We start from the raw sequence: 24,864 nt of genomic DNA, 5'->3' as shown, positions 1-24,864 counted from the left end.
CTACTGGGCTTTCCTCATGCGCTGGGCTGCGGTGGAGCGGTGGTTGGCCAGGTTCTGCAGCACGCAGCTGGAGGACACCATGGACAGCTTGCAGTTCAGAGACTCCCCCGTCCTCCTGTCCCAGCTGTAGTCTGTCTTCTTGTCCATGTCTCTGTCCCTGTCCTTGTCGTCCTCCTCCTCCTCCTCCTCCTCCTCCTCACTCTCTTCGTCGCTGCGCTCGTCCTTGTCCAGCTGGAAGAGAAGGAGCAGACAGGGAGTGGCGTCAGGGGGTGTCACAGTGGGGGAAAAGTGGGACTGAGTTATTAGGGACCATGCAAGGTGGAGGGGCCTTAATTATTGTATACTTTAGCTATTGAAAAATAGCAGATATACAACGCAAGCTTGTATTTTTGAAAAGTTATATGTAGTTTTTAAGCGAACATTTGTAACTAACATTTTGCTTCTTGGGGGTCCATAGAACTAAATATTTTGAGATGGGGGTTCGTGGCCAAATACATAAAAAAACGAAGATTTACTATTCTGTCCTAGCCTTATCTCAGACTCACGCAGTAGTCTGAAACTGCCCTATTCTGAGCGATTTACAGGGGAGGGACTTTTTTGCGAGCGTGCACGCAATCGCGACACACGGTGATCGAGAGGCAAGGTGGACGCAACGCACGGTCGTGGAGTGTGTGTGTGTGTGTGTGTGTGTGTGTGTGTGTGATTGTGTGTGTGTCTCTGTCTGTGCCAGTGACTGCTTCCACACAGAACTGCGACCAGAAATATGTAATCAACATTAACAGCTTGGTGAAATCAGCGCGCGCGTGTGTGTGCGCGCCTTCCTCAGCCTGCCTGTGTGTGTGAACTTCGTTTGAATCGTTTCAACTGCTGCGCGGATTGGATATTCGTTAGACCCACCCGCACCCCCCGCGCTCATTGGAGCAGCCGAAAATAAATGCCGATTCATGTACTCAGCTCCAGACCAGAGAAAGAGTCCACTCTGAGAGTGGGCGGGGTCTATGGTCTGGGAGCAGGCTAATTCTGTCCATAAAGGTACATAATCTGTAACAGCGCTGGGTCGACTCATGCGACCGTCACAGCGCTCAACACGGCGACTCGCTCGCTGCCGCTCGCTCGCCGGTGTCTCACGTGGCTCATGGTTGCCTGAGATGGCGCGCCTCTGTCATCTCCACCGAAAACAAGCGCTCCGCCCTTGGAACCGGAACAGTGTTTTGATTCACGCTGTTGTCACTGGCGTTCGTTTGACGCGGACCCTCACCTTGTCTAAGAAGATAAACTTGTAGGCCCTGCGTCTTACCTTGCCTAAGAAGATAAACGTGTAGGCCCTGCGTCTCACCTTGCCTAAGAAGATAAACTTGTAGGCCCTGCGTCTTACCTTTCCTAAGAAGATAAACTTGTAGGCCATGCGTAGGATGAGTCCGGCCCAGAAGACGTGCAGACCCTGCAGAACCATCAGCAGAACGTTGAAGAAGTAGTAGCCGGGGAACGGCTGGAAGATCTCCATGGAGGAGAACAGAGTGGTCTTCAGGATTCTGTCAAACATCACACAAACACAGAGGTTCTTATGAATCTATAAAACATCTCACAAACACAGAGGTTCTTATGAATCTATAAAACATCTCACAAACACACAGGTTCTTATGAATCTATAAAACATCTCACAAACACAGAGGTTCTTATGAATCTATAAAACATCACACAAACACAGAGGTTCTTATGAATCTATAAAACATCTCACAAACACAGATGTTCTTATGAATCTATAAAACATCACACAAACACAGAGGTTCTTATGAATCTATAAAACATCTCACAAACACACAGGTTCTTATGAATCTATAAAACATCTCACAAACACAGAGGTTCTTATGAATCTATAAAACATCACACAAACACAGGTTGAAACAGAGGTTCTTATCAGGGGAGAAAAGTGGAACTGAGTTACCAGGGCCCAAGGTGGAGGGGACTTCATTATTTTATACTTTAGCTATTGAAAAATAGCAGATCTACAAGCTCACAGCGTGGCACTGAGTGCCGCGCTGCAAGCTTGTAGATCTGCTGTTTTTGAAAAGTTGTGAAAATGTGTGCAAATCTTTCAATATGTCTTTTTTGAGCAAACATTTGTAATATAACTCAAATTTAGCTTCTAGTGGGGGGGGTCCCTGGAACTAAATATTTTGAGATGGGGGTCCGTGGCCAAATACATATAATTTTGGGGGTCCTTCACATGAAAAAGTTTGAGCACCTCTGACATAGAAAAAGAAGGATTGAAATATTCAACGAACTTGCACACATTTTCACGATTATTCAGAAATAGCAGATCCACAAGCTTGTTGCCACGCTGTGAGCTTGAATATCTGCGATATTTCAATAGCTAAAGCACAAAATAATAACAGCGTAATAATGCGTTCCCAGTCTAAATGGGTTAAACCCCCTCCCCCTATGAAGAACATGCATGGGGGGCCCACAGTGAATCCTTGTACCCAGGGCCCAGAATTTGGTGCCACACCCCTGCGTAGCAGTAGTGCCAGTAGAGCAAAATGGAGGTGAACAGAAAGAGTCTTACACGGTGGGGAAGATGACCAGGCGGGTGAGCATGAAGACGGCGGTGAAGATGATGAACATGGTGTCACACGTCCTCCTCCATCCTGTACCGTAGTTGAACATCTTGGCCGACTGGAACAACACGAGGAAGATGTCACAACTCACACACAGGACAACATGGACCTCAAACATCTTCATGGCATTTCAACACCGGTCCTAAGCAGGGGTCATCTATATGTCTGTACACGGACAAATGTGTCCTAGATTATTCTAAATTCTAGTTCTATTATATTTTACACATCATTATAATATTCTTATTTTGATCATAAGACCCAATTGCATCAACAAAACTTGTAGGATTTTGGGTCGATTCACACTCCACTTTTAGAGACTAATTTATTTTGGTTCGGCTCTGTACCGTCATTAATTTGGCTGTTCGGTGCTGCAGAGATTTTGTGACTCCCCAAACCAAAGCAAAATAGATTTGTCTCTAAAAGTGGAGTATGCATATTTCTTCTTTTTTTTGGGGGGTGGGGGGGGGGGGGGGGGGGGGGTTTAACTGACAAATGCTGTCAAGAGCTTGAAATACTAGGGGGTGCTGTCAGTAGCAGAGTCGGGTGTTAGGTGAAAAGAAGCTGCTTGGACTCCTCATGCATAGAAGGGAGCATGAGGTCAGTCTGTCGTCTCCCCAGGTTGGCAGAGGGAGTGTAGCGCCCAGGATTACATTAGATAACTGACACCGGGTGAATAAATAAAATGGGTTACACAAATCGTGGGATACAAATTCTAGATTAAAAAAATCACACTTGTGTGAACTGAGCGGTGGAGGCTGCGTGTGTGTGTGTGTGCGCGTGCGTGCGTGTGTGTGTGTGTATATGTGTGTGTGTGAATGTGAATGTGAGTGTGAGTGTGCCTGGCCTGAACAGCGCCCCTCCCTTAACATGTGTGGTCAAAAAAGGTATAGCAGGCTACATACACCACAGGCTATATACAGACAGACAGACAGACAGACAGACAGACAGACAGACAGACAGACAGACACACACACACGGATACACACACGGCCACGCTATGGAGACAGTGTGACCACCGCTCAAAAAAGAGCTTGAAATAGCCTACTGTACTGCTGCTGTTTGATTTGGAGCACACTTTAGTTACATATATGAGCCACTAGATGGCAGGAGTGTGCTTTATAACAACTTGAGTTTCCTCACCAGCAAAAGGCCAGGTCTGAGTGTTTCAGGCAAAAATCGTGCATGTCATTTGGCACACAGTTAGAACATGACATATGGAAACATTTTGGCTATAGGGACATCGCAGATTTGTCTTAGGAAACTTGTGGGAGCCAATCAAAGTTGCTCTCATAGACTTTACAATAGAGTAAAATATTACAAAAATATAAATATGCTTTAAGTAGCATGTGAGGGGTCAAACTAGGTATTTTTTCGGGATTCTGAATCCAATGCAAGCATTTGCTTTGCACGAAAAACATTCCTTTCCGAGAAACGGCCACCACAAAACTATGAAAAGTTATGACTCATCACTAAACCATAGTTTTATGGGGTCCGTTTTTAGCCCAAGGAGCTTGTAGATCTGCACATTTTAATAGTTAAAAATGAAAAAATGGTTAAAGTGGTTAAAATCTAGGGTGACACGGATTCGTTCCAGGTCTTAATAATAGGATGAACAGCGACGATGTTACGGTTGAATTGGTTCTCAAAGTGGATTCCATGGACTCGGGTTGTGGGTTCCTTTATGGGGGTCTAAACGGACCCATACAAGTATGGAACCGAATGAACCCTAACGGGTCCATTTGGTTCCATGTGTACACTGTCTGTCAGAGTTGAGGGGAGACCTTGAAATGTAAAAGTTTGAGAAACACTGGCTGTTGGGCAGAAACTCTATTTTTAAACGTAATGTTTTGTATTTATTTTTTCAGTATTGACACCCTTCACTTCTGCATGTGGGTTTTTATAAATATTGAACCAATGACAAGTAAAAAAAAAACACCCTTCTGACTAAACCTCCAAAATCCATTGGATCCTATTTTACTCAAGTACATTTTGAACGATGGACTTTTACTTGTAACAGAGTATTTCTACATTGCAGTATTGATACTTATACTAAAGTAAACGTAAAACAAATTGTACTTTTTCCACCGCTGGAGATATCATATCATGGGGGTCCTTGAAATGAAAAGATTTCTGAAAGCGTGCGTGAGTGTACATGAGTGTGTTCATGTGCGTGCGTGTGCATGTGCGTGTGCTACCTCCAGCACGATGTCGGAGGAGTCGTGCAGCAGCATGACCAGCGTTCCTACACGGATGTAGTTGGCACAGTAGGAGAAGCTGAGCAGGAAGATGGTGGCGATGTGGTGGATCACCTGCTCCTTGAAGTCCTGAAGAGGAGAACAAAGAAAGACATGAACATATGGATGTGGTGGATCACCTGCTCCTTGAAGTCCTGAGGAGAAGAACAAAGACATGAACATATGGATGTGATGGATCACCTGCTCCTTGAACTCCTGGAGGAGAAGAACAACATATTAACATATGGATGTGGTGGATCACCTGCTCCTTGAAGTCCTGAGGAGAAGAACAACACATGAACATATGGATGTGGTGGATCACCTGCTCCTTGAAGTCCTGAGGAGAAGAACAACATGAACATATGGATGTGGTGGATCACCTGCTCCTTGAAGTCCTGAGGAGAAGAACAACATGAACATATGGATGTGGTGGATCACCTGCTCCTTGAAGTCCTGAGGAGAAGAACAACATGAACATATGGATGTGGTGGATCACCTGCTCCTTGAAGTCCTGAGGAGGAAGAACAACATGAACATATGGATGTGGTGGATCACCTGCTCCTTGAAGTCCTGAGGAGAAGAACAACATGAACATATGGATGTGGTGGATCACCTGCTCCTTGAAGTCCTGGAGGAGAAGAACAAAGATAAAACATTAACATATGGATGTGGTGGATCACCTGCTCCTTGAAGTCCTGAGGAGGAAGAAAAAGATTTGATTGATTGATTGAAGACTTTATTAGAAGTTTGCATAGGAAAAAGTACAGTTTCATGACGGTACAGTTCACTGGTACAAGGTCTACTAAAAGGAGATCCTAGAAAAGACTAAGCTTATTTCGATTATTAATTAATTAGGAAACCATTGAACTATCTCATATAACATTGAATGACAGATGGATAGAACACAGTACTATGCAGTAAATATAGTAAAAAAAAAAGTTAATAAAAATAAAATGAACATTGCAAAAAATATATACAGTAGGTAAATACAAAGAAGGGTCAGGGGAGGCTGGGCTAGGTTTGTTATTGCCAGTTGCGAATGGCTGCTGCCTGTAAGTGGTTTTTCAGGGCGATTTTAAAGGATGCTAGGGAACCACACTCCTTTAAGACCTTCGGTAAGGCGTTCCACATTTATCTATCTTATCCTGTCATAAAATGCTGTTCTGTAATGCTTCCCTCCCCCCTCTCGTGTCAACATTACACAATCAAACCTACAATCCAGGTCTTATTCTGATGATCAAAAGTATATTTTATACTTTATACAGACATTTTTCGTCAATAGTCTAGTCTGAGGTAAAGCTGTGTGGCTGTTGTCTTTATCAAGGTGATAATGGCAGCTGCAGAAGGAATTAAACAATAGACCTGCTACACCTCATAGTACTTCAGTCGGTGCGTGTGGGAGAGAGGGAATAATTATAAATGCCATCCTAAAGAAATCTGGAGGTCGGTGCCTCAGTGCATGGTTTCCTCTGCCATCGGTGTATGAATGTGTGAGTGAATGGGTGACTGTAATGTACAATCATTGTAAGGTATACAGTAAATGCGTCCATTTATCATGGTCATAGATCATCTGAAGTTTATTTCTCAACAATGACTGCCTTGCCGTCAATAAGAGTTCTCAGCAGGCCTGACAATCCAGGGATGGAGCTCGAAACAAGGATAGCCCGATAACCCAATAACAAATGTATTGAGTACCCGGTATCAATAAGCTTTGGGCTTATCAAGCTTGTTATTGAGCATAGCGGCCCATGACGTCATGTTTAAACAATCAAGAGACGATCAAGAAATGATTACAGTACTATTCCTAATATAAAGCCATTTAACACTTATTGCACACTAATGAATGATTGTTTAATGATAATATTTGTTACTTTTGTCAGTTGTCATCTACATAGATGGTGGTCAGCCACAAACTCACAGTCACAACAACTGGCCAATAAAAGATATACCAGTTATGTTCAGAATTTGCCATCTCACATCTTTCCACAAAATATTAGAAAATGATCAATAGTGGGCTCCATAAAAACCCGGCTCAATAAGCAGGATCGATAAGGTGCTCATTATCAATAAAAAGTAATAAGCTCCATCCCTAACCCTAACTGGTCTGGCCTGAGGGCCTGCCCGACTAATTATCATACATTTTAGGCTCTACCCGGCCCTAAATGTCGGGTATGGCCGGGTTCGGGCAAAATTTGACAGGACCGTCAATTATCCTTGCATACGGTTAAGAAGCAGTGGTTTAACACAGATTGTGTTGCTTTCATACCTTCCTCCTGATGTCCTTGTAGATGCGCAGCAGCAGAGAGGTGTAGAAACCCAGCTCCAACATGTAGTACCAGTAATGGACTCTCTCCATGGGCTGTGGGGAGAAGAACCATTAAACAACATGTAGTACCAGTAATGGACTCTCTCCATGGGCTGTGGGGAGAAGAACCAGTAAACTTCACTGAAAGGAACTCCATGTAAACCTATACAACAATAGTACAGAAACACACTTCATACATTTTGAAAGGTAGTGTAAGTCAGCGGTTCTCAACCTGTTGGTTGAGAACCGCTTATTTTGGGGGGTCCCCAGATGATTAACTTAATGTGCAACATTGTTTTCTCACTCAACAGTAAACAAACCAACATAAAGTTTAAGTGTATAGAGGGTATCTGCACATTTCTGAAGTGACTCTTCAAGGACGTTTTAGTACCTCTAAAATGATGAATGAAACATTGGCCAAATTGTCAAATAGTAGAGACAGAAATTGTGAAAATAGCAGATCTACATGCTCACAATGCCTCGCAATGTGAGGCGTTGTGAGCATGCAGACGTGCTATTTTCACAATAGAACTGTGTTATACAAAATGTAATGCCTCAACTCTCGGTGCTCGTCAGGGTGTGGGGGGTCCCTAGTTAAAATATGATTATTTTGGGGGTCGAGGCCTGAAAAGGTTGAGAACCCCTGGTGACATTGCTATAGAGCAGGGGTTCTGAGACCTTTTTAGGCTTCGACCCCCAAAATAAACATATATGAACTGTGGACCCCCACCCTGACAAGCACTTGGAATTGTAGGTATTACATTTAACGTGACTCTGTTCTAGAGATTATTAATATTGTGAAAATAGCGATCTACTAATTTACTATTTTCTCAATGTTTATTTAAAACTTTAGGTTTCAACCTCTTTATTTTATACTTTAGCGATTAAAAAATAGCAGATATACAAGCTCATCGCGCTGAGTGCACTGAGTGCCACGCTATGAGCTTGTATATTTTGTCATTAACATTTGTGCAAATCTTTGAATATATACAGTATACAGTATGTATTGTTTAGCGAACATTTTTAACTCTTGGTTCTGGGGGGGTCCCTGGTCTGTTATATTTTTAGATGTGGGGGGTCCGCGGCCAAATACATAGGCCTATAATTGTGGGGGTCCTTGACATGGAGAAGTTTTGAGAACCACCGATATAATAGCAAGTGTTTCAGAAAACCATTTTAAAAGACGTCTGAAAATAGGTGGGTTGCCACTGCCAGTTTCATCAGAGAGAACCTCATTTATCAGCTTCAACTGTACAGTGTTACATTACTGTTGTCTGCTTTCTGTGTGTCGTCACCATTGCACTGTTTTATCCACTGTGTGAGTTCTCTCTTCTGATTGGATAGAACTGGTATCCCCAACTTCACCCGGAGTGAAGACTGTTATTGTTACATCTGGTATATGATTGCACAATCAGGGAAATTGTTGGATTTTGGTTCCTCAAAATTGTAGTAGCAGTCATAACTGCTGTGCGTGCGTGCGTGCGTGCGTGCGTGCGTGCGTGTGTGTGTGTGATACAGCATGTAAACGGTGTGTAAAGTGATGTGAGAAGGAGGAAGCAGGTGATCACGGTCATGTCCTGACCTGTAGAGGATAGTTCCTCCAGCATTCCTTGGGGTCCCAGAACCAGGGTTTCTACACAGAGGGGCAGAAACCATGCTTTCTGTTAGAAAATACACTTAAATGTGATTTAAAGTAACACAAGTAGAACGCACTCATTATGCAAAATGTCCCATTTCATGAGTTAAAAATGTATACAATAATCATTTGGAAATAGCCGATCTACAAGCTCACAATGTATCGCACCGCAACCATTATTGTTACTGTCGCAGTTACTATGAAAAGCTCCACTGGCTGTCTGTCAGACGGTCCCTCCGTCTGTCCGTCACGTCACGTCACACTTTTGGCCCTACTCTTATCTCCGGCACCGTTGCCCCTATCCATGCCAAACTTTGCGCACACACTCCTTGGCTGGCAAACCACAACCTCCAGCCCTGATTTCTCACATTACATGGCCCTCTTCTAGCTCCACCATGAGGTTGCATTTTTGCAGACAACATTATTGTGTATACATGCAACCTCACGGTCGCTAATCTCCCGATTAGGGGGTCTTACTGGTAGTGTTCTTATACTGAATGTAAAATCTCCCGGCCTTCAGAATATGCTGATTTACTACGACACTATGGCACATTACGAGTCCACTGGTACTAATGGTTCTCAGATGTTTTATTTGCATGGGTCCTTGGACCCATAGGGTCCATTTGGTTCCATTTGTACTCCCTCAGGGTTACAGAGTTAGAAACCTCAGGGTTTCTAAAAGGGCCTTTTGGTGGAAATATTGAAAATAGCAGACCTCCACGCTCACAACGCGTCACACTGCAATGTGTTGTGAGCTTGGAGGTCAGCTATTTATGGTACTTGATACCACACTGAACTAAGCATAATCAAGTGAATACTGGAGATGTGGCGTAACGGCATGGATCTCTACACAGAGAGGGCAATTCTTTCAACATAAGATGCTGCATTCAAGTTCAGGAGAGTTTGGACAAGGTGACTCTCTTGAATGCTGCCTTCAGGTATGGCATGGAAAGAGGGGCATTTTGCATTTCTTTCACCATAGTAAAAACAGCATTCATGGTCTGGAGAGGGCACTTTTTACAGACGGGTAAAAGGGCAGGGGCTCAAGCCCCATTTGATGTCTATGTGTGCACGTGCCTGCCTTTAATGGTCATTGTCGGCTCATTTTGTATATCAGTGGCAAAAATTACATTTTGACAAAAATGTCAACCACAAAGCCAACATGGCGACGACTCCTGGACGCGAGTAGCTAAATCAGCGGGGGTTTTGGACAAGGTTGACGCCCCCTAGGCTCGCGATGCAGAATGGAGAGGGAGAGTGGGAGCCCTCTTGTGTCAAGCGCATCTCCGCTGAAACACCTCTTTGGTATTTCCCCCCTTTTTTCCTGCATACTAGACTAGTACTGCATTTTATTTGTCTGTCATTCTATGTTAAATGTGCATCTCCGCAGAAAGCACAGTGGTAGCGGGCGATGTTGTAAATACAAAAATAAACACTTCTTCTGTATTTTCCCCCTTTTAGTAGGCCTACTGCGTTTTATTTGTCTGTCATTCTGTTAAATGCGCGTCTCCGCAGAAAGCACAGTGGAAATGGGCGACGTGTGAATGCAAAAAAATAAACACTTCTTTGGTGTTTTATGAAAATGTTGCTACACTCAATGTTCTCTGCCATGAAGGGGGAGTAGCCAAAAGCTCCCAATCCGCGAGGGGAGAGTCAACCTTGTCCAAAACCTCTGCCCATTTAGCTCCTCGCCTCCTGGACTCCCAACAAACACTGATGGAGAGACAGAGCTGTCATGACATGTTGGTATGGACTGGTTTGTCATGTTTCCTTGTGGCTGCCTGTTTAACCAACCTGATGACACCTGGAGGCATGGCAAGCAGTAGCGCGATTCCTGAAAACAAACTATTGGGAACTACAACCCTATTATGGCTGACATCAGGGAAGTGCAGAGAATGTTAGAGAGGCAGGGGCTGAAATCTCTAAAAAGGCCTTTTGGTGGAAATATTGAAAATAGCAGACCTCCAAGCTCACAACGCATCGCAGAGCGACGCGTTGTGAGCTTGGAGGTCGGCTTCAGTGTGTGATACCTCACTGAACTAAGCATATAATCAAGTCAATACTGGAGATGTGGCGTAACGGCATGGATTTCTACACACAGAGGGTTATTCTTTCAACATAAGATGCTGCATTCAAGTTCAGGAGAGTTTGGACAAGGCAATTCTCTTGAATGCTGCCTTTAGGTATGGCATGGAAAGATGGCAATTTGCATTTCTTTCACCACAGTAAAAACTGTATTCATGGTCTGGAGAGGGCACTTTTTACAGACGGGTAAAAGGGCAGGGGCTCAAGCCCCCTTTGATGTCTATGTGTGCAGGTGCCTGGCTGACATCTTGGTAGCCATCACCCCATCTGTAACACCAAAGTACCAAATACTATAATATGGTTGCTGTCAGGTGAAAACCGGATTTTGTCCCAATCTGTTATACTTTTCAAGATTCAAAAGAAATAACGAAGCCGATGTACAAGCTTCAAACAGAATACATCGTGGCGCGTGTTCAGCTTGCAGATCGGCTATTTTTGCTACTTTTCCTTGTGACACTGTTGTATGAAGCACAGTAGCAGGGCATTCATTCACAAAAAACTAATATTAAAAGTTTAAATATTAAGAACTTATTATTTTTTTTAAGGAATACTTACATCTATCAAGCACGCCAGCCCAGCCGCAAAAGCGGTGATGTAGAAGATAAATCTCCAGCTGCATGGGGATGAAGCATATTTTATAGTCATTACCATTTTAACAGTCATTTTCAGAGGCGGAACTTGGAAGACGTGCTCGGATGTTGTTGTCTGTGTTGATACCAGCAATATCTCTATAAGACTTGCATTACAACATTTGATTTTAATTGAGTAAATGTACAAAACTATTGGTATCAAAGTATACTTACTGTGCCAAAGTAAAAGCAATCAAAGTTTCAACATTTGTCAGACGTTTAGTTTTATAAATAGCTGATCTACAAGCTCAAAACATGTTGCAAAGTGCATGCAGTGTGAGCCTGTAGATTGGCTGACCTGAGGCCTTAAAATCCTGACCTATTTTTTTCTGAATGAATGAATGAATGAATGAATGATGTACTGTATAGCCTTACTGCAATGACAAAGTGGCCTTCCCAGCTATAACAACGTACTGTACAGATGTAATGTAAGTACCTATAAAATACCCTGACAAGCACTTGGAATTGTAGGCATTACATTTAATGTGACTCGGTTCCACAGATAAATATATTGTGAAAATACTGTAGCAGGTCTACATGCTCACAACGCCTCGCACTGTGAGGCTATTTTCACAATGTTTGCCTCTTGCTTACTTAATATTTAACAGTTTGACCAGTTTGGCATTAAAAAGTTGGCATTTGGTCTTGAAAGTCCTTAAATTGCCACTTTATAAATGTGCAGATGCCTTGTATACACCTTTAGTATATGTTGGTTTGTTTACCGTTGAGTGAGAAAAATAAATTACATTAAGCCAGGGATCTTCAACAGGGGGTCTGCCGGTCCGGGACCCCTAGGGGGTCCTCAGAGTTACCACAGGGGGTCCTCCAAATCTTTGTGTGATATAAACTATTTTTCTCCTTTTTTATATGAACCACTTGAACCCTAGCACCCATAATTCAGAGAACTTTAGACAAAAATAGCAGATCTACAAGCTCACAACGCCTCGCACTGCGAGGCCTTGTGAGCTTGTAGATCAGCTATTTTTGGTAAAGAGGGGAAAAAGAGCAGACTAAGTACAGAGTGAAAGATCAAGTTTTATAAGTATTGACGGTTCAAGTGGTTAAATATCTGAAAACACAAATTGACATGAATCCAAAATACACTGATGATTTTGCTGTCAAACGATGAAACTATATGGAATCTATGAACAGGTTGTGGGGGGTCCCTGCTTCATCTCCCTCTCAGCTAAGGGGTCCTTGGCCTGAAAACATTTAAGACCCCTGCATTAAGCTTATCATCTGGGGACCCCACAAAATAATTTTGGGGTCCCCACTTCTGAGAACCACTGGCATAAGTGGTTAATGTATGTTTTGTATATTTCCCTCTGAGGTGTAGTGGAGTAGAAGTATCAGTATTTGAAATAAGTAAACGTGTCTCAAAACTGTACTTAAGTACAGTAGCCTGGGTACTTTCACCACTGCACGTTAATAGTCATGGGAACGTAATACCCTGAAATCATTTTTCTATGCAGGAAAAATAAATGAAAATGCCTAACAGGAAGTGCATTTCTTAGTGGTGGTAAGATCTGATAGAGCCTCCTGACAAAAGGTTTTCCCCATTGCTTATTTAATTGTTTTACAGTTGGCAGAGAAGGATCTTGGTGCGTTGAGGAAATGAACAGATTTCAACCAGGAAATGTTGTTTTAATGACACCGTCTGTCAGGTGGAAGCCTTACGTACACAACTATTACTCTTCTAAAGCAGTGGTTCTCAACCTGTGGGGCGGGACCCCCAGGGGGGTCCCCAGATTATTTTGGGGGGTCCCCAGATGATTAGCTTAATGTGAAACATTGTTTTCTCACTCAACAGTAAACAAACCAACAAAGTGTATAGCGGGTATCTGCACATTTCTAAAGTTACAAAAGGACTTTAATACTTTAATACCTCTAAGACAAATTAAACATTGGCCAAATTGTCAAATATTAGAGGCATAAATTGTGAAAATAGCAGATCTACTATTACTATTACTACTGCTATTTTTACAATAGAACCGTGTTATACAAAATGTAATGCCTTAACTCTTAGTGCTCGTCAGGGTGGGGGGGGGGGGGGGGGGGGGGTCCCCAGTTAAAATATGATTCTTTTGGGGGTCGCGGCCTGAAAAGGTAGAGGACCACTGTTCTAAGCATCAAAAGTAGCAGATTTCGGCCATTTGAAAATAGCAGATCTGCAAGCTCACGATGCGATGCATTGTGAGCTTGTAGGTATTTTCAAAATAGTTTTTATGGTCACACCTCACTTTTATTCTACCTTTGAGGGGGGATTCTGCCAATGCATTTCAATGGGAATGCAAATCAGTCTAAAAGTTTTGTTGCACAGATGTAGCCCAGCTAGGGCGCCCGAGTCGGCGACCTTCGGGGTCACCACAGCGGCCAAATCAAGTTGGGCTCCCATCGACTTTCTATACAAGAGGAAAATACCCAGACAAAAAATGGATTCAGAATCATGACGAACCCCTAGTTAGACCCCTCACATCCTACTTAAAGCAGATTTTCTTTTTCTGGGTATTTTCCTCCTGTATAGAAAGTCGATGGGAGCCCAACTTGATTTGTCCGCTGTGGCGACCCCGAAGGTCGCCGACTCGGGCGCCATAGCTAACCCATTAGAGCATACCCTGGGCTACATCTGTGCAAAATGTGGCGCTTTTAGACTGATTTGCACAAAATGACCATTAGGCCTCCGACTATTGTCAGAATCCACCCTCATATGTAGAATAGAAGTGAGGTGCGACCGTGCCCTTACAGGTAAAAGGCCGGTGTTCAAAATTGACTCTAGTAAAGGCCGGTGCAAAAGTCTCTGCATCAAAATATATACAGTAGGCCTTTGGAGTACCCAAAGTACAAAGTGCTGGCTGTGCAGAATGTCCCCAGACAGCAGAGAGGATGCACAGTTATTATTAGCAGCATTATCAATATTAGTACTATCACATTGTTCTGAATTATGGAAATGATTAGATTAAGGGTTTTTTTTTTTTTAATAACAAAATGTATTTTTATTTGGAAAAATGTGTATTGTTTTTCTGCTTACCACTTGGTGTATGTATATGTTACTTTAAAAAAAAAAGAAAAGAAAATGAAAACAATTGCAAATATAGATAAAAGGTGAAGAAATGTAAAAATGTGAAACTACTGCAATAAAAAGTATCAAAAAAAAAAAAAAAAAAAAAAAAAAGGATGCACAGTAATATACTCACCCCGCCTCTCCAAACTTCTTGGTGTGACAGGGCCTGTCCTGATCCCTGCGCAGCCGGAACCAGGCCTGCACCTGCCTCTGGCTCCTCCCACACTGTGTGGACAGACTCACTATCTGACTCTGTGGGAGTGGGAGGAGACATAGTTAGTCAGCGACGTGCTGGCCATAGGGAAAAGCGGGACAACTCCCGAACGGCCGGTTCATTCCCGGCCGGTCCAGGCCGGCCATTAGGAAAAAAATAAAAATAAAATGTCGGCCTTCGTTCCATTTTGGGGGCTGGGTGGCCAACAAAGTAAATTGTCACTGTCGGGCAGAAACCTTGTATCTCTAAGTTTCAAATGTATAAATTTTTTCGCAAAGCAAAGCCCTGCTTCATCATACAAGGCCGTTGCACAAAAGTAGTGAAAACAGCAGATCTACAAGCAGATCGGCTGTTTTCACTAGTTTAAATCATTTTTAAAATTATAAATACAAAACAAACGGTTTTGGACATACAAGGTTTCCACCTGACAACGACGAAATATAACTCATGTACAGTAATTGGCCCACTGGCTTGTCACTTGTCATGATCTGAAATGGCAAATCCTTGATTATCTATGCACTATAGAGAAAGATCTCTCTCTATAGCGCGCAATGAGGGCCTCTCAAACTCTTTTTCCCGGGCTGAATCAGGGGCCCAGCACGTCCCTGGAGATAGTTAAACTCTTCCCACACTGCGTGGACAGACCATAGACTGTAAAAAAACATGGACGGTGCGAAGCCAATGCTTTCTATGCTGCGAAAATGACGCTTTTTTGGTCCCTTGTATGGGTGTCGCCATCTTTGTTTTAATGGTACCCAAGGAATCATAAGGAATGCTATTGGCTGCCAACGGTCACGTGGAACCGCAGGGATACATGAGAGAATGTGGTGTTGAGCCTCCCGAAATACAGCACACGAAGAAGAACACAGCCGGCTGGAATCAGTTTAGTTGGCCACTCCCCCCGCAACTTTATCATCAATTAGCGACATATTTAATTAAACCCTCAATACTTTGTCAACTTTGACCTTTGGCCCTGTTCTTGATTAGGCTACTTGTTTTCCCCCCACGCGCCAAAACTATTCACCAAGAATAGACGCTCTACAAGCGACCTGAAGATATATGCTCTGTTCACTAAAGAGCTGGAGAGACAGGGAGAGACACTTGTAGATCTACGGCTATTTATGGCTAATGCTCCCTCCCAGAATAGGGATGTGAGGCTGCAAGCGGTTAATGTAAAAATACAAAAAATAAAATCCCTATGACACAACCTCCACAGTATCTCTGGGGACCCCCCCCCCCCCTGTTGAAGACCCCTGCTTTAGGCCATCCCTTTAGTTGTAGGTCTCTTGGGTCTCTGCATGTTGACGTGAATGACTGAAGCCTTAGAGTAGAAAGGTAAATGTAAACAACAGCGACAGTTCACACAAAAGGCAGTCTAGGTGGGGTCTCCTGAGCCGTTGAGCCCCTGGGCTCCACGGGCCGTGGCAGGCCTGTGACCACCTGAAGACGTGTGTTCTGTGTGCTAAAGAGCAGGAGAGACCTTTACTGTTATTTAATCTCCCTTACACCAACTTTAACATTAAGCTAGTTAGCATTCTTTTGTTTTTTAGAAAAGTTGTTTTACTGATTAGGTTAAGTGTGTGGCAATAGCATGGTATGTTATTGTTTTTCTAGATTGATATTCCTGTGCATTTGTTGTTGAAGTACTGACATATTATCTTGCTTATTGTAGTGATGTATTATCTGCTTATTGTAAATCGCTTTGGAGTAAAAGCGTCTATAGTTTAGGCGAAATGCCTAAACTGTATTTTTTGACATTTTTCCACCCTTGTACATCGATGGTGTGTATAGCTTTGATGTACAGATTATTGTGGCTTTTGATTGCTTTTTTGTGTGTTTTTTTTGTTTGTTTTATAGATTTCTATTGAATAGGTTCTTGGTCTAACCAGGTTTTTCATATTTTTGTATTACCATTTCTATACATTTGATGCATTACTGTGTGCTGTTCTTATTGTAAATTGCTCTGGATTAATAGCGTCTGCTAAATGCCTAAATTGTGAATAGCAAATTATAAATATTTGCATAGAGCCCAACATATGCAGGCTACATTGTGTGTGTGTGTGTGTGTGTGTGTGTGTGTGTGTGTGTGTGTGTGTGTGTGTGTGTGTGTGTGTGTGTGTGCGTGCGTGCGTGCGTGCGTGCGTGCGTGCGTGCGTGCGTGCATGTGTGCACATTGCGTGTGTGCATTCATGTGTGCGTGCATACAAAGGGAAACAAAGTGTGTACGTTCATGCGTGCAATCCCCCAGGTGTGTGTGTGCATGCGTGCTTGTGTGCTTTCCCCCAGGTGTGTGTGTGTGTGTGTGTGTGTGTGTGTGTGTGTGTGTGTGTGTGTGTGTGTGTGTGTGTGTGCGTGCGTGCGTGCGTGCGTGCGTGCGTGCATGTGTGCACATTGCGTGTGTGCATTCATGTGTGCGTGCATACAAAGGGAAACAAAGTGTGTACGTTCATGCGTGCAATCCCCCAGGTGTGTGTGTGCATGCGTGCTTGTGTGCTTTCCCCCAGGTGTGTGTGTGTGTGTGTGTGTGTGTGTGTGTGTGTGTGTGTGGGTGCGTGCGTGCGTGCGTGCGTGCGTGTGTGTGTGTGTGTGTGTGTGCGTTCCCCCAGGCTCTAGGTTTTCAGGAACAAGGATGTGTTGCCATCACAGTCACATGGCCTGCATGGTGATAGCGATCTCTCTCTCTAGAAACAACAGGAGGATTAGAGGGGGTTTTCACACATCCTCACTGTCAGCTGTGTCTCATTACTTTTCAGGAAATGGTAAAAAGAATAAGCTGTGTTCTAATAGAATCAATGTAGTGGTTATTTAGTCAACAAGCTCTTTGTTAAATTTAGGCCTAGAATTATTGAATGCTTTAACCAGTGAAAAATAGCAGATATACAAGCTCACAGCGCGGCACCGAGTGCCGCGCTGCGAGCTTGTAGATCTGTCGCTCTGTTTACTCTTTCTATTGTCTTTCCATACATTTGAAACTTGAGCTATACCTCCGAAAGCCTGCCTCCATTAAACCTGTGGTTCTCTACCTTTTCAGGCCGTGACCCCCCCAAAATAATCCTATTTGAACCGGGGTACCCCCCCCCCCCCCCCACACACACACACACACACATACACACACACACTCCTGCATATTCAGGAGTTGAGGCATTACATTTAGTTTGACTTGGTTCCACAGATAAATATTGTGAAAATAGTCAATCTACAAGCTGAAAACACTAGGCGCTATGAGCTTGTAGATCTGCTATTTTCAACGTTTTTGCGCTCTTTCTTATATTATTTAAAAATTTGGCCAATGTTTGACCAGTTTTTTATTGTATAGTTTGTTGATTTCTTTTGATGCACAAATAGTATTTTTCTTTTCTTTCTACTTCTATGTTTTTCGACAATTAAAAAGGTCTGAAATTGTGTCACTTCTTCGTGTCACTTCTTCTGTCACCTGAAACCAAGAAACCGATCAATTCAGTATTTTCTTTTTATTATTTTTTTTGTCTCAGAGATAACGTGTTAGTTCTGCTGTGTGCTCAATCCCAGGTTGAGGTGTCAAACCACATCCTGCTATCGTTGTGTACGGCAGTTTGCTACGCGTTTCCTCTTCTGCCTAGCAACAGCATAGCAACCGAGGGGCGCTGAGGTCTGCTGCGTCCTGTTTGGAAGTTCACTTTGCTGTGTGCTGTCAGACCTGTTCATGAGCAGCACGTGTTCATTTCCATGGCAAATTATGATTAAAGGCATGTTTTCATTACAGTTCCGGAATGTCTCCTGCTAAATAATTAGCATAATAATTAGCAACTTGCCAGGAGTTTTCACATGCCCTCATTGGCAGCAAAAATGCTGGTATTGCCGTAAAATACATCGTTTTCACTAAACCATTGTGGTGGCATGAAAGACCAGTGTTGCCAGACTTTGTGAGAGAAATAAGCAAACGAATCAGCTACTTGAAAATTGACGATCTGCACGCTCACAACAAAAAAAAATGCAACCACCAACTATTAGCAACTTTACGGAAATCAAGCCCAGAGTCGCTTATAATTAGCAGACATGGCAACGGTGCCACACTAGTTGCGGACTAAGAACAGAGTGAAAGGTCAAGTTTTATAAGTATTGACGGTTCAAGTGATTAAATATCTGAAAACACAAATTGACATGAATTCAAAATACACTGATGATTGTGCTGTCAAACAATGAAACTATATGGAATCTATGAACAGGTTGTGGGGGTCCCTGCTTCATCTCTCTCTCAACTAAGGGCCGGTCCTTGCCCAGCAAGCACGGTCAGGACCTGGACCAATCAGTGACGTCTTGATTGGGGCCTGATCAAGTCAAACCATGACTAGTCAGATCTGGCCTAGAATATCACCTGATTTCAACCAACAAAAATCCTGCCCACGAAAACGGACGTCCTGGATTAATCAGAGAGGGTCCGATCGAGGCCAGATAAATATCATAACTAGTCAGATATGTCCCAGAATATAACCTTACATGCTCATATTTCAACTAACATTACAAACAATAACAATAATCCTATAGTCCATATGACGTCCTGGTAATGACGTCAAGATCATCCCCATATGGGCTGTGATCTGGCCTAGTTCTGAACGTCACCGGAGGACGTTATCATAACGTCATCATCATGATGTCATTAGGCTTGCAGGGAGGCCTGAAAACATTGAAGCCCCCTGGCCCATAGACCAGGGGTTCCCAAACTTTTTTGTCTCAGGGCACCCCATAAATAGTTTTTTAATCCGAGGCACCCCTACATATAATTTTCACTCCCAGCACCTTATATTTATAGAATATCGTCGTTCTCGGGTGGAAACCATGTCCAAAACCGTTCCTTTTGTATTTATCATCTATAAAATGTACTAAACTAGTGAAAACAGCAGATCTACAAGCACATTAGTTTTGTGCGACGGTCTTGTATGATGAAGCAGGGCTTTGCTTTACCAAAAGACCTAAATGGTAAATGGTAAATGGTAAATGGTGCATTTATATAGCGCTTTTAATCCAAAGCGCTTTACATAGATTGTGCATTACATTCACCCATTCACACACACATTCATACACCGGTGGCGGAGGAAACCATGCAAGGCACCAACCTACTCACCGGAGGCAATTAGGGGTTCAGAGTCTTGCCCAAGGACCCTTCGACATTAACTCAGGGGGAGCCCGGATTCGAACTGGGAACCCTACGGGATTTATACCCTTCGTGCTCTAATACCAGTTTCTCTACCCCTAAGCTATGCCGCCCCCACCTACACATTTGAAACTTGGAGATACAAGGTTTCTGCCCGACAGTGACGATATTTTAGTGATTATGTTGCGAGGAAAACGTTGAGATAGTAGACATTTTGGATATTCCAAATATTATCAAATTATCTTGCGGCACCCCTGGACTGCCGTCGCGGCACCCCAGGGTGCCCCGTCACCCACTTTGAAAACCCCTGCTATAGAGTATTATAATGTGGTGCGTTGTGAGACTCTACTAACCTGTGTAGGCTGCCTGCTCTGTCCTATAGAGTATATAATGTGGTGCGTTGTGAGACTCTACTAACCTGTGTAGGCTGCCTGCTCTGTCCTATAGAGTATTATAATGTGGTGCGTTGTGAGACTCTACTAACCTGTGTTGGCTGCCTGCTCTGTCCTATAGAGTATATAATGTGGTGCGTTGTGAGACTCTACTAACCTGTGTAGGCTGCCTGCTCTGTCCTATAGAGTATATAATGTGGTGCGTTGTGAGACTCTACTAACCTGTGTAGGCTGCCTGCTCTGTTAGAGTATATAATGTGGTGCGTTGTGAGACTCTACTAACCTGTGTAGGCTGCCTGCTCTGTTAGAGTATATAATGTGGTGCGTTGTGAGACTCTACTAACCTGTGTGGGCTGCCTGCTCTGTCGGCTGTAGAAGGCCTCCAGCCTGGGGGAGGGGCCCGCCTTCACCTGCACCCTGTTCCTCACCCCCACACACCTGGCCATGGGCGGGGCCGCGTACCTGGGGGCAACACACACACACACACACACACACACACACACACACACACACACACACACACACACACACACACACACACACACACACACACACACACACACACACACACATGTTAATCCACTGTAGGGGTGGGGGAGACATTCATTTGCATTCCATTGTTCCCAGGAGATGTTCTTTCTATAAATCGGGTGGTAGTCAGAGTAGGGGGTCCCGGGACCCTTGGTGGAGGGAGGGGTTCCAGGGGGTCCGCAGGAAAATGTCTTAACATGAGATCAGAATTAAAGGACGACGAGGGTTCATATTTTAGATTGTGATTAGAGAAAAGAAAAGATGGGTGTTAAAAGATTTTCATTTACTGCTTTCTATAGTTTTATTTTGATTTCAGTGGTTAAACATGTATTTTTAGACACAATAAGCCCATTTCCAAGATCCACCGCAATTTTTCATAGGCAAAATTGACTTATGGGGGCTAGTAGTGTTATAAAGAAATCGCCGGCTTATTGTGTCTAAAAATACATATTTAGACACTTCAGAAATCACTCAAATGGCTAAAATGATAGAAAGCAGTAAATGAAAACATGTTAACATCTCATCTTTTCTTTTCTCTAATTTAAATCTAAAACATGAACCCTTAGAATAGCAGACCTACTGTGTATGATACAAATCTTGAAAACAGAACGTCTTTTTTCAGCCGTGATTCATAACAACAGAGTTGGTGCAGCAGACTACATTAGCCACGTAAACCCCATATGGTTGAGAGGAGTCCCCCAGGGCTCCCCACTAGTGTCTTCTCTGTTTTCTGTTGTCGTGGAGAAAGCGTCCGTTAAATGCAACACATGAGCAGTACTGTGTTGCCCAGCACCATCTCCTCCAGGTGAGAGCATGGATTCTATAATACAACACATGAGCAGTACTGTGTTGCCCACACCATCTCCTCCAGGTGAGAGCATGGATTCTATAATACAACACATGAGCAGTACTGTGTTGCCCACACCATCTCCTCTAGGTGAGAGCATGGATTCTATAATACAACACATGAGCAGTACTGTGTTGCCCAGCACCATCTCCTCTAGGTGAGAGCATGGATTCTATAATACAACACATGAGCAGTACTGTGTTGCCCAGCTCCAGAGCCTCTAGGTGAGAGCATGGATTCTATAATACAACACATGAGCAGTACTGTGTTGCCCAGCACCATCTCCTCTAGGTGAGAGCATGGATTCTATAATACAACACATGAGCAGTACTGTGTTGCCCAGCACCATCTCCTCTAGGTGAGAGCATGGATTCTATAATACAACACATGAAGCAGTACTGTGTTGTCCAGCACCATCTCCTCTAGGTGAGAGCATGGATTCTATAATACAACACATGAGCAGTACTGTGTTGTCCAGCACCATCTCCTCTAGGTGAGAGCATGGATTCTATAATACAACACATGAAGCAGTACTGTGTTGTCCAGCACCATCTCCTCTATGTGAGAGCATGGATTCTATAATACAACACATGAGCAGTACTGTGTTGCCCAGCACCATCTCCTCTAGGTGAGAGCATGGATTCTATAATACAACACATGAAGCAGTACTGTGTTGTCCAGCACCATCTCCTCTATGTGAGAGCATGGATTCTATAATACAACACATGAGCAGTACTGTGTTGCCCAGCACCATCTCCTCTAGGTGAGAGCATGGATTCTATAATACAACACATGAGCAGTACTGTGTTGCCCAGCACCATCTCCTCTAGGTGAGAGCATGGATTCTATAATACAACACATGAGCAGTACTGTGTTGCCCAGCACCATCTCCTCTATGTGAGAGCATGGATTCTATAATACAACACATGAGCAGTACTGTGTTGTCCAGCACCATCTCCTCTAGGTGAGAGCATGGATTCTATAATACAACACATGAGCAGTACTGTGTTGCCCAGCACCATCTCCTCTAGGTGAGAGCATGGATTCTATAATACAACACATGAGCAGTACTGTGTTGCCCAGCACCATCTCCTCTAGGTGAGAGCATGGATTCTATAATACAACACATGAGCAGTACTGTGTTGCCCAGCACCATCTCCTCTATGTGAGAGCATGGATTCTATAATACAACACATGAGCAGTACTGTGTTGCCCAGCACCATCTCCTCTAGGTGAGAGCATGGATTCTATAATACAACACATGAGCAGTACTGTGTTGTCCAGCACCATCTCCTCTATGTGAGAGCATGGATTCTATAATACAACACATGAGCAGTACTGTGTTGTCCAGCACCATCTCCTCTAGGTGAGAGCATGGATTCTATAATACAACACATGAGCAGTACTGTGTTGCCCAGCTCCAGAGCCTCTAGGTGAGAGCATGGATTCTATAATACAACACATGAGCAGTACTGTGTTGCCCAGCACCATCTCCTCTAGGTGAGAGCATGGATTCTATAATACAACACATGAGCAGTACTGTGTTGCCCAGCACCATCTCCTCTAGGTGAGAGCATGGATTCTATAATACAACACATGAGCAGTACTGTGTTGCCCAGCACCATCTCCTCTAGGTGAGAGCATGGATTCTATAATACAACACATGAGCAGTACTGTGTTGTCCAGCACCATCTCCTCTAGGTGAGAGCATGGATTCTATAATACAACACATGAGCAGTACTGTGTTGCCCAGCTCCAGAGCCTCTAGGTGAGAGCATGGATTCTATAATACAACACATGAGCAGTACTGTGTTGTCCAGCACCATCTCCTCTAGGTGAGAGCATGGATTCTATAATACAACACATGAGCAGTACTGTGTTGCCCAGCACCATCTCCTCTATGTGAGAGCATGGATTCTATAATACAACACATGAGCAGTACTGTGTTGCCCAGCTCCATCTCCTCTAGGTGAGAGCATGGATTCTATAATACAACACATGAGCAGTACTGTGTTGCCCACACCATCTCCTCTATGTGAGAGCATGGATTCTATAATACAACACATGAGCAGTACTGTGTTGCCCAGCACCATCTCCTCTATGTGAGAGCATGGATTCTATAATACAACACATGAGCAGTACTGTGTTGCCCAGCACCATCTCCTCTAGGTGAGAGCATGGATTCTATAATACAACACATGAGCAGTACTGTGTTGCCCAGCTCCAGAGCCTCTAGGTGAGAGCATGGATTCTATAATACAACACATGAGCAGTACTGTGTTGCCCAGCACCATCTCCTCTAGGTGAGAGCATGGATTCTATAATACAACACATGAGCAGTACTGTGTTGCCCAGCACCATCTCCTCTAGGTGAGAGCATGGATTCTATGCATTGTTGACTCGGCACACACAGTGTGGACGTGGCTCTATTTGCCTTCTAGCAGGTGAACAGACGTCCTGGTTTGGCCGGCATTGCCCTGCTTTCAAGCTGCCTGTTTTTGATTGATTGATTGAAGAATTTATTAGAAGTTTGCAAAAGAAAACAGTTTCGTTACAGCACAAATCACTGGTACAAGGTCAACTAAAAGGAGATCCTAGTAAGCTTTACTTTATGTATCTCATATAACTTTGAAAGACAGACGGATAGATAGAACAGAGTACTTTGCATAGGTTAACATCAATTATAAAAGCAGAATAATTGGGAGAAAAAAGGGGAGGGGGGGGGTGGAAACATGGGAGCTTAGTCTATTTACAAGTCTCGAGTAGCAGCCGCCTGAAGGTGACTTTTCATTCCAATTTTGAAGGAGGCAAGGGATTTGCTCTCCTTTAAGGCTTGTGGGAGGGCGTTCCACATGTTGATGGTGTAGCAGGAGAACGAATTTGAGCCTTTTATATAGTGTTAAAACTAGGTTGAACATGATTAGTGGAGCTGCCTCTGGTGTTGTGATCGTGAACATCCTTGACCTTTAAGAAGTAGTTTGTCAGGTACATGGGTATCTTGGAGGTGTAGTGTATCTTGTACACCAGGCCCATTGCAAGATGCTGTACTCTGTCATCTACTTTGAGCCACCCCACGCTTTCGTGGATGATCGGTAAGGTGAGCCCAAGGAGGAAGACCAAGCACGACCCTAATTAGTTTGTTCTGGGCTGTTTGGAGCTTTAACTTTAAGGCAGCTGGGGC

At 43.6% G+C, this 24,864-nt stretch overlaps 1 protein-coding gene across 1 annotated transcript in view; it reads right to left on the bottom strand.

Annotated features, from left to right (window-relative positions):
- LOC308286200 (ceramide synthase 2-like) overlaps positions 1-24,864 on the bottom strand; it is a gene marked incomplete at both ends in the record, with an annotated part of 30,816 nt that continues 5,952 nt past the window's right edge. Inside the window, 9 exons of the mRNA XM_080727159.1 lie at positions 1-231; positions 1,376-1,532; positions 2,567-2,676; positions 4,814-4,942; positions 7,119-7,211; positions 8,740-8,790; positions 11,434-11,491; positions 14,702-14,820; positions 20,650-20,767. Of these exons, the coding sequence (XP_080583285.1) occupies positions 1-231; positions 1,376-1,532; positions 2,567-2,676; positions 4,814-4,942; positions 7,119-7,211; positions 8,740-8,790; positions 11,434-11,491; positions 14,702-14,820; positions 20,650-20,767 (1,066 nt within the window). The remainder of the gene's footprint in view (positions 232-1,375; positions 1,533-2,566; positions 2,677-4,813; positions 4,943-7,118; positions 7,212-8,739; positions 8,791-11,433; positions 11,492-14,701; positions 14,821-20,649; positions 20,768-24,864) is intronic.

Source organism: Nannobrachium achirus, assembly GCF_963921795.1.
Source record: "Nannobrachium achirus genome assembly, chromosome: 5".
NCBI lineage: Eukaryota > Metazoa > Chordata > Actinopteri > Myctophiformes > Myctophidae > Nannobrachium > Nannobrachium achirus.
The sequence above is the reverse complement of the archived record's forward strand: the minus strand, read 5'-3'. Positions and strand labels throughout refer to the sequence as shown.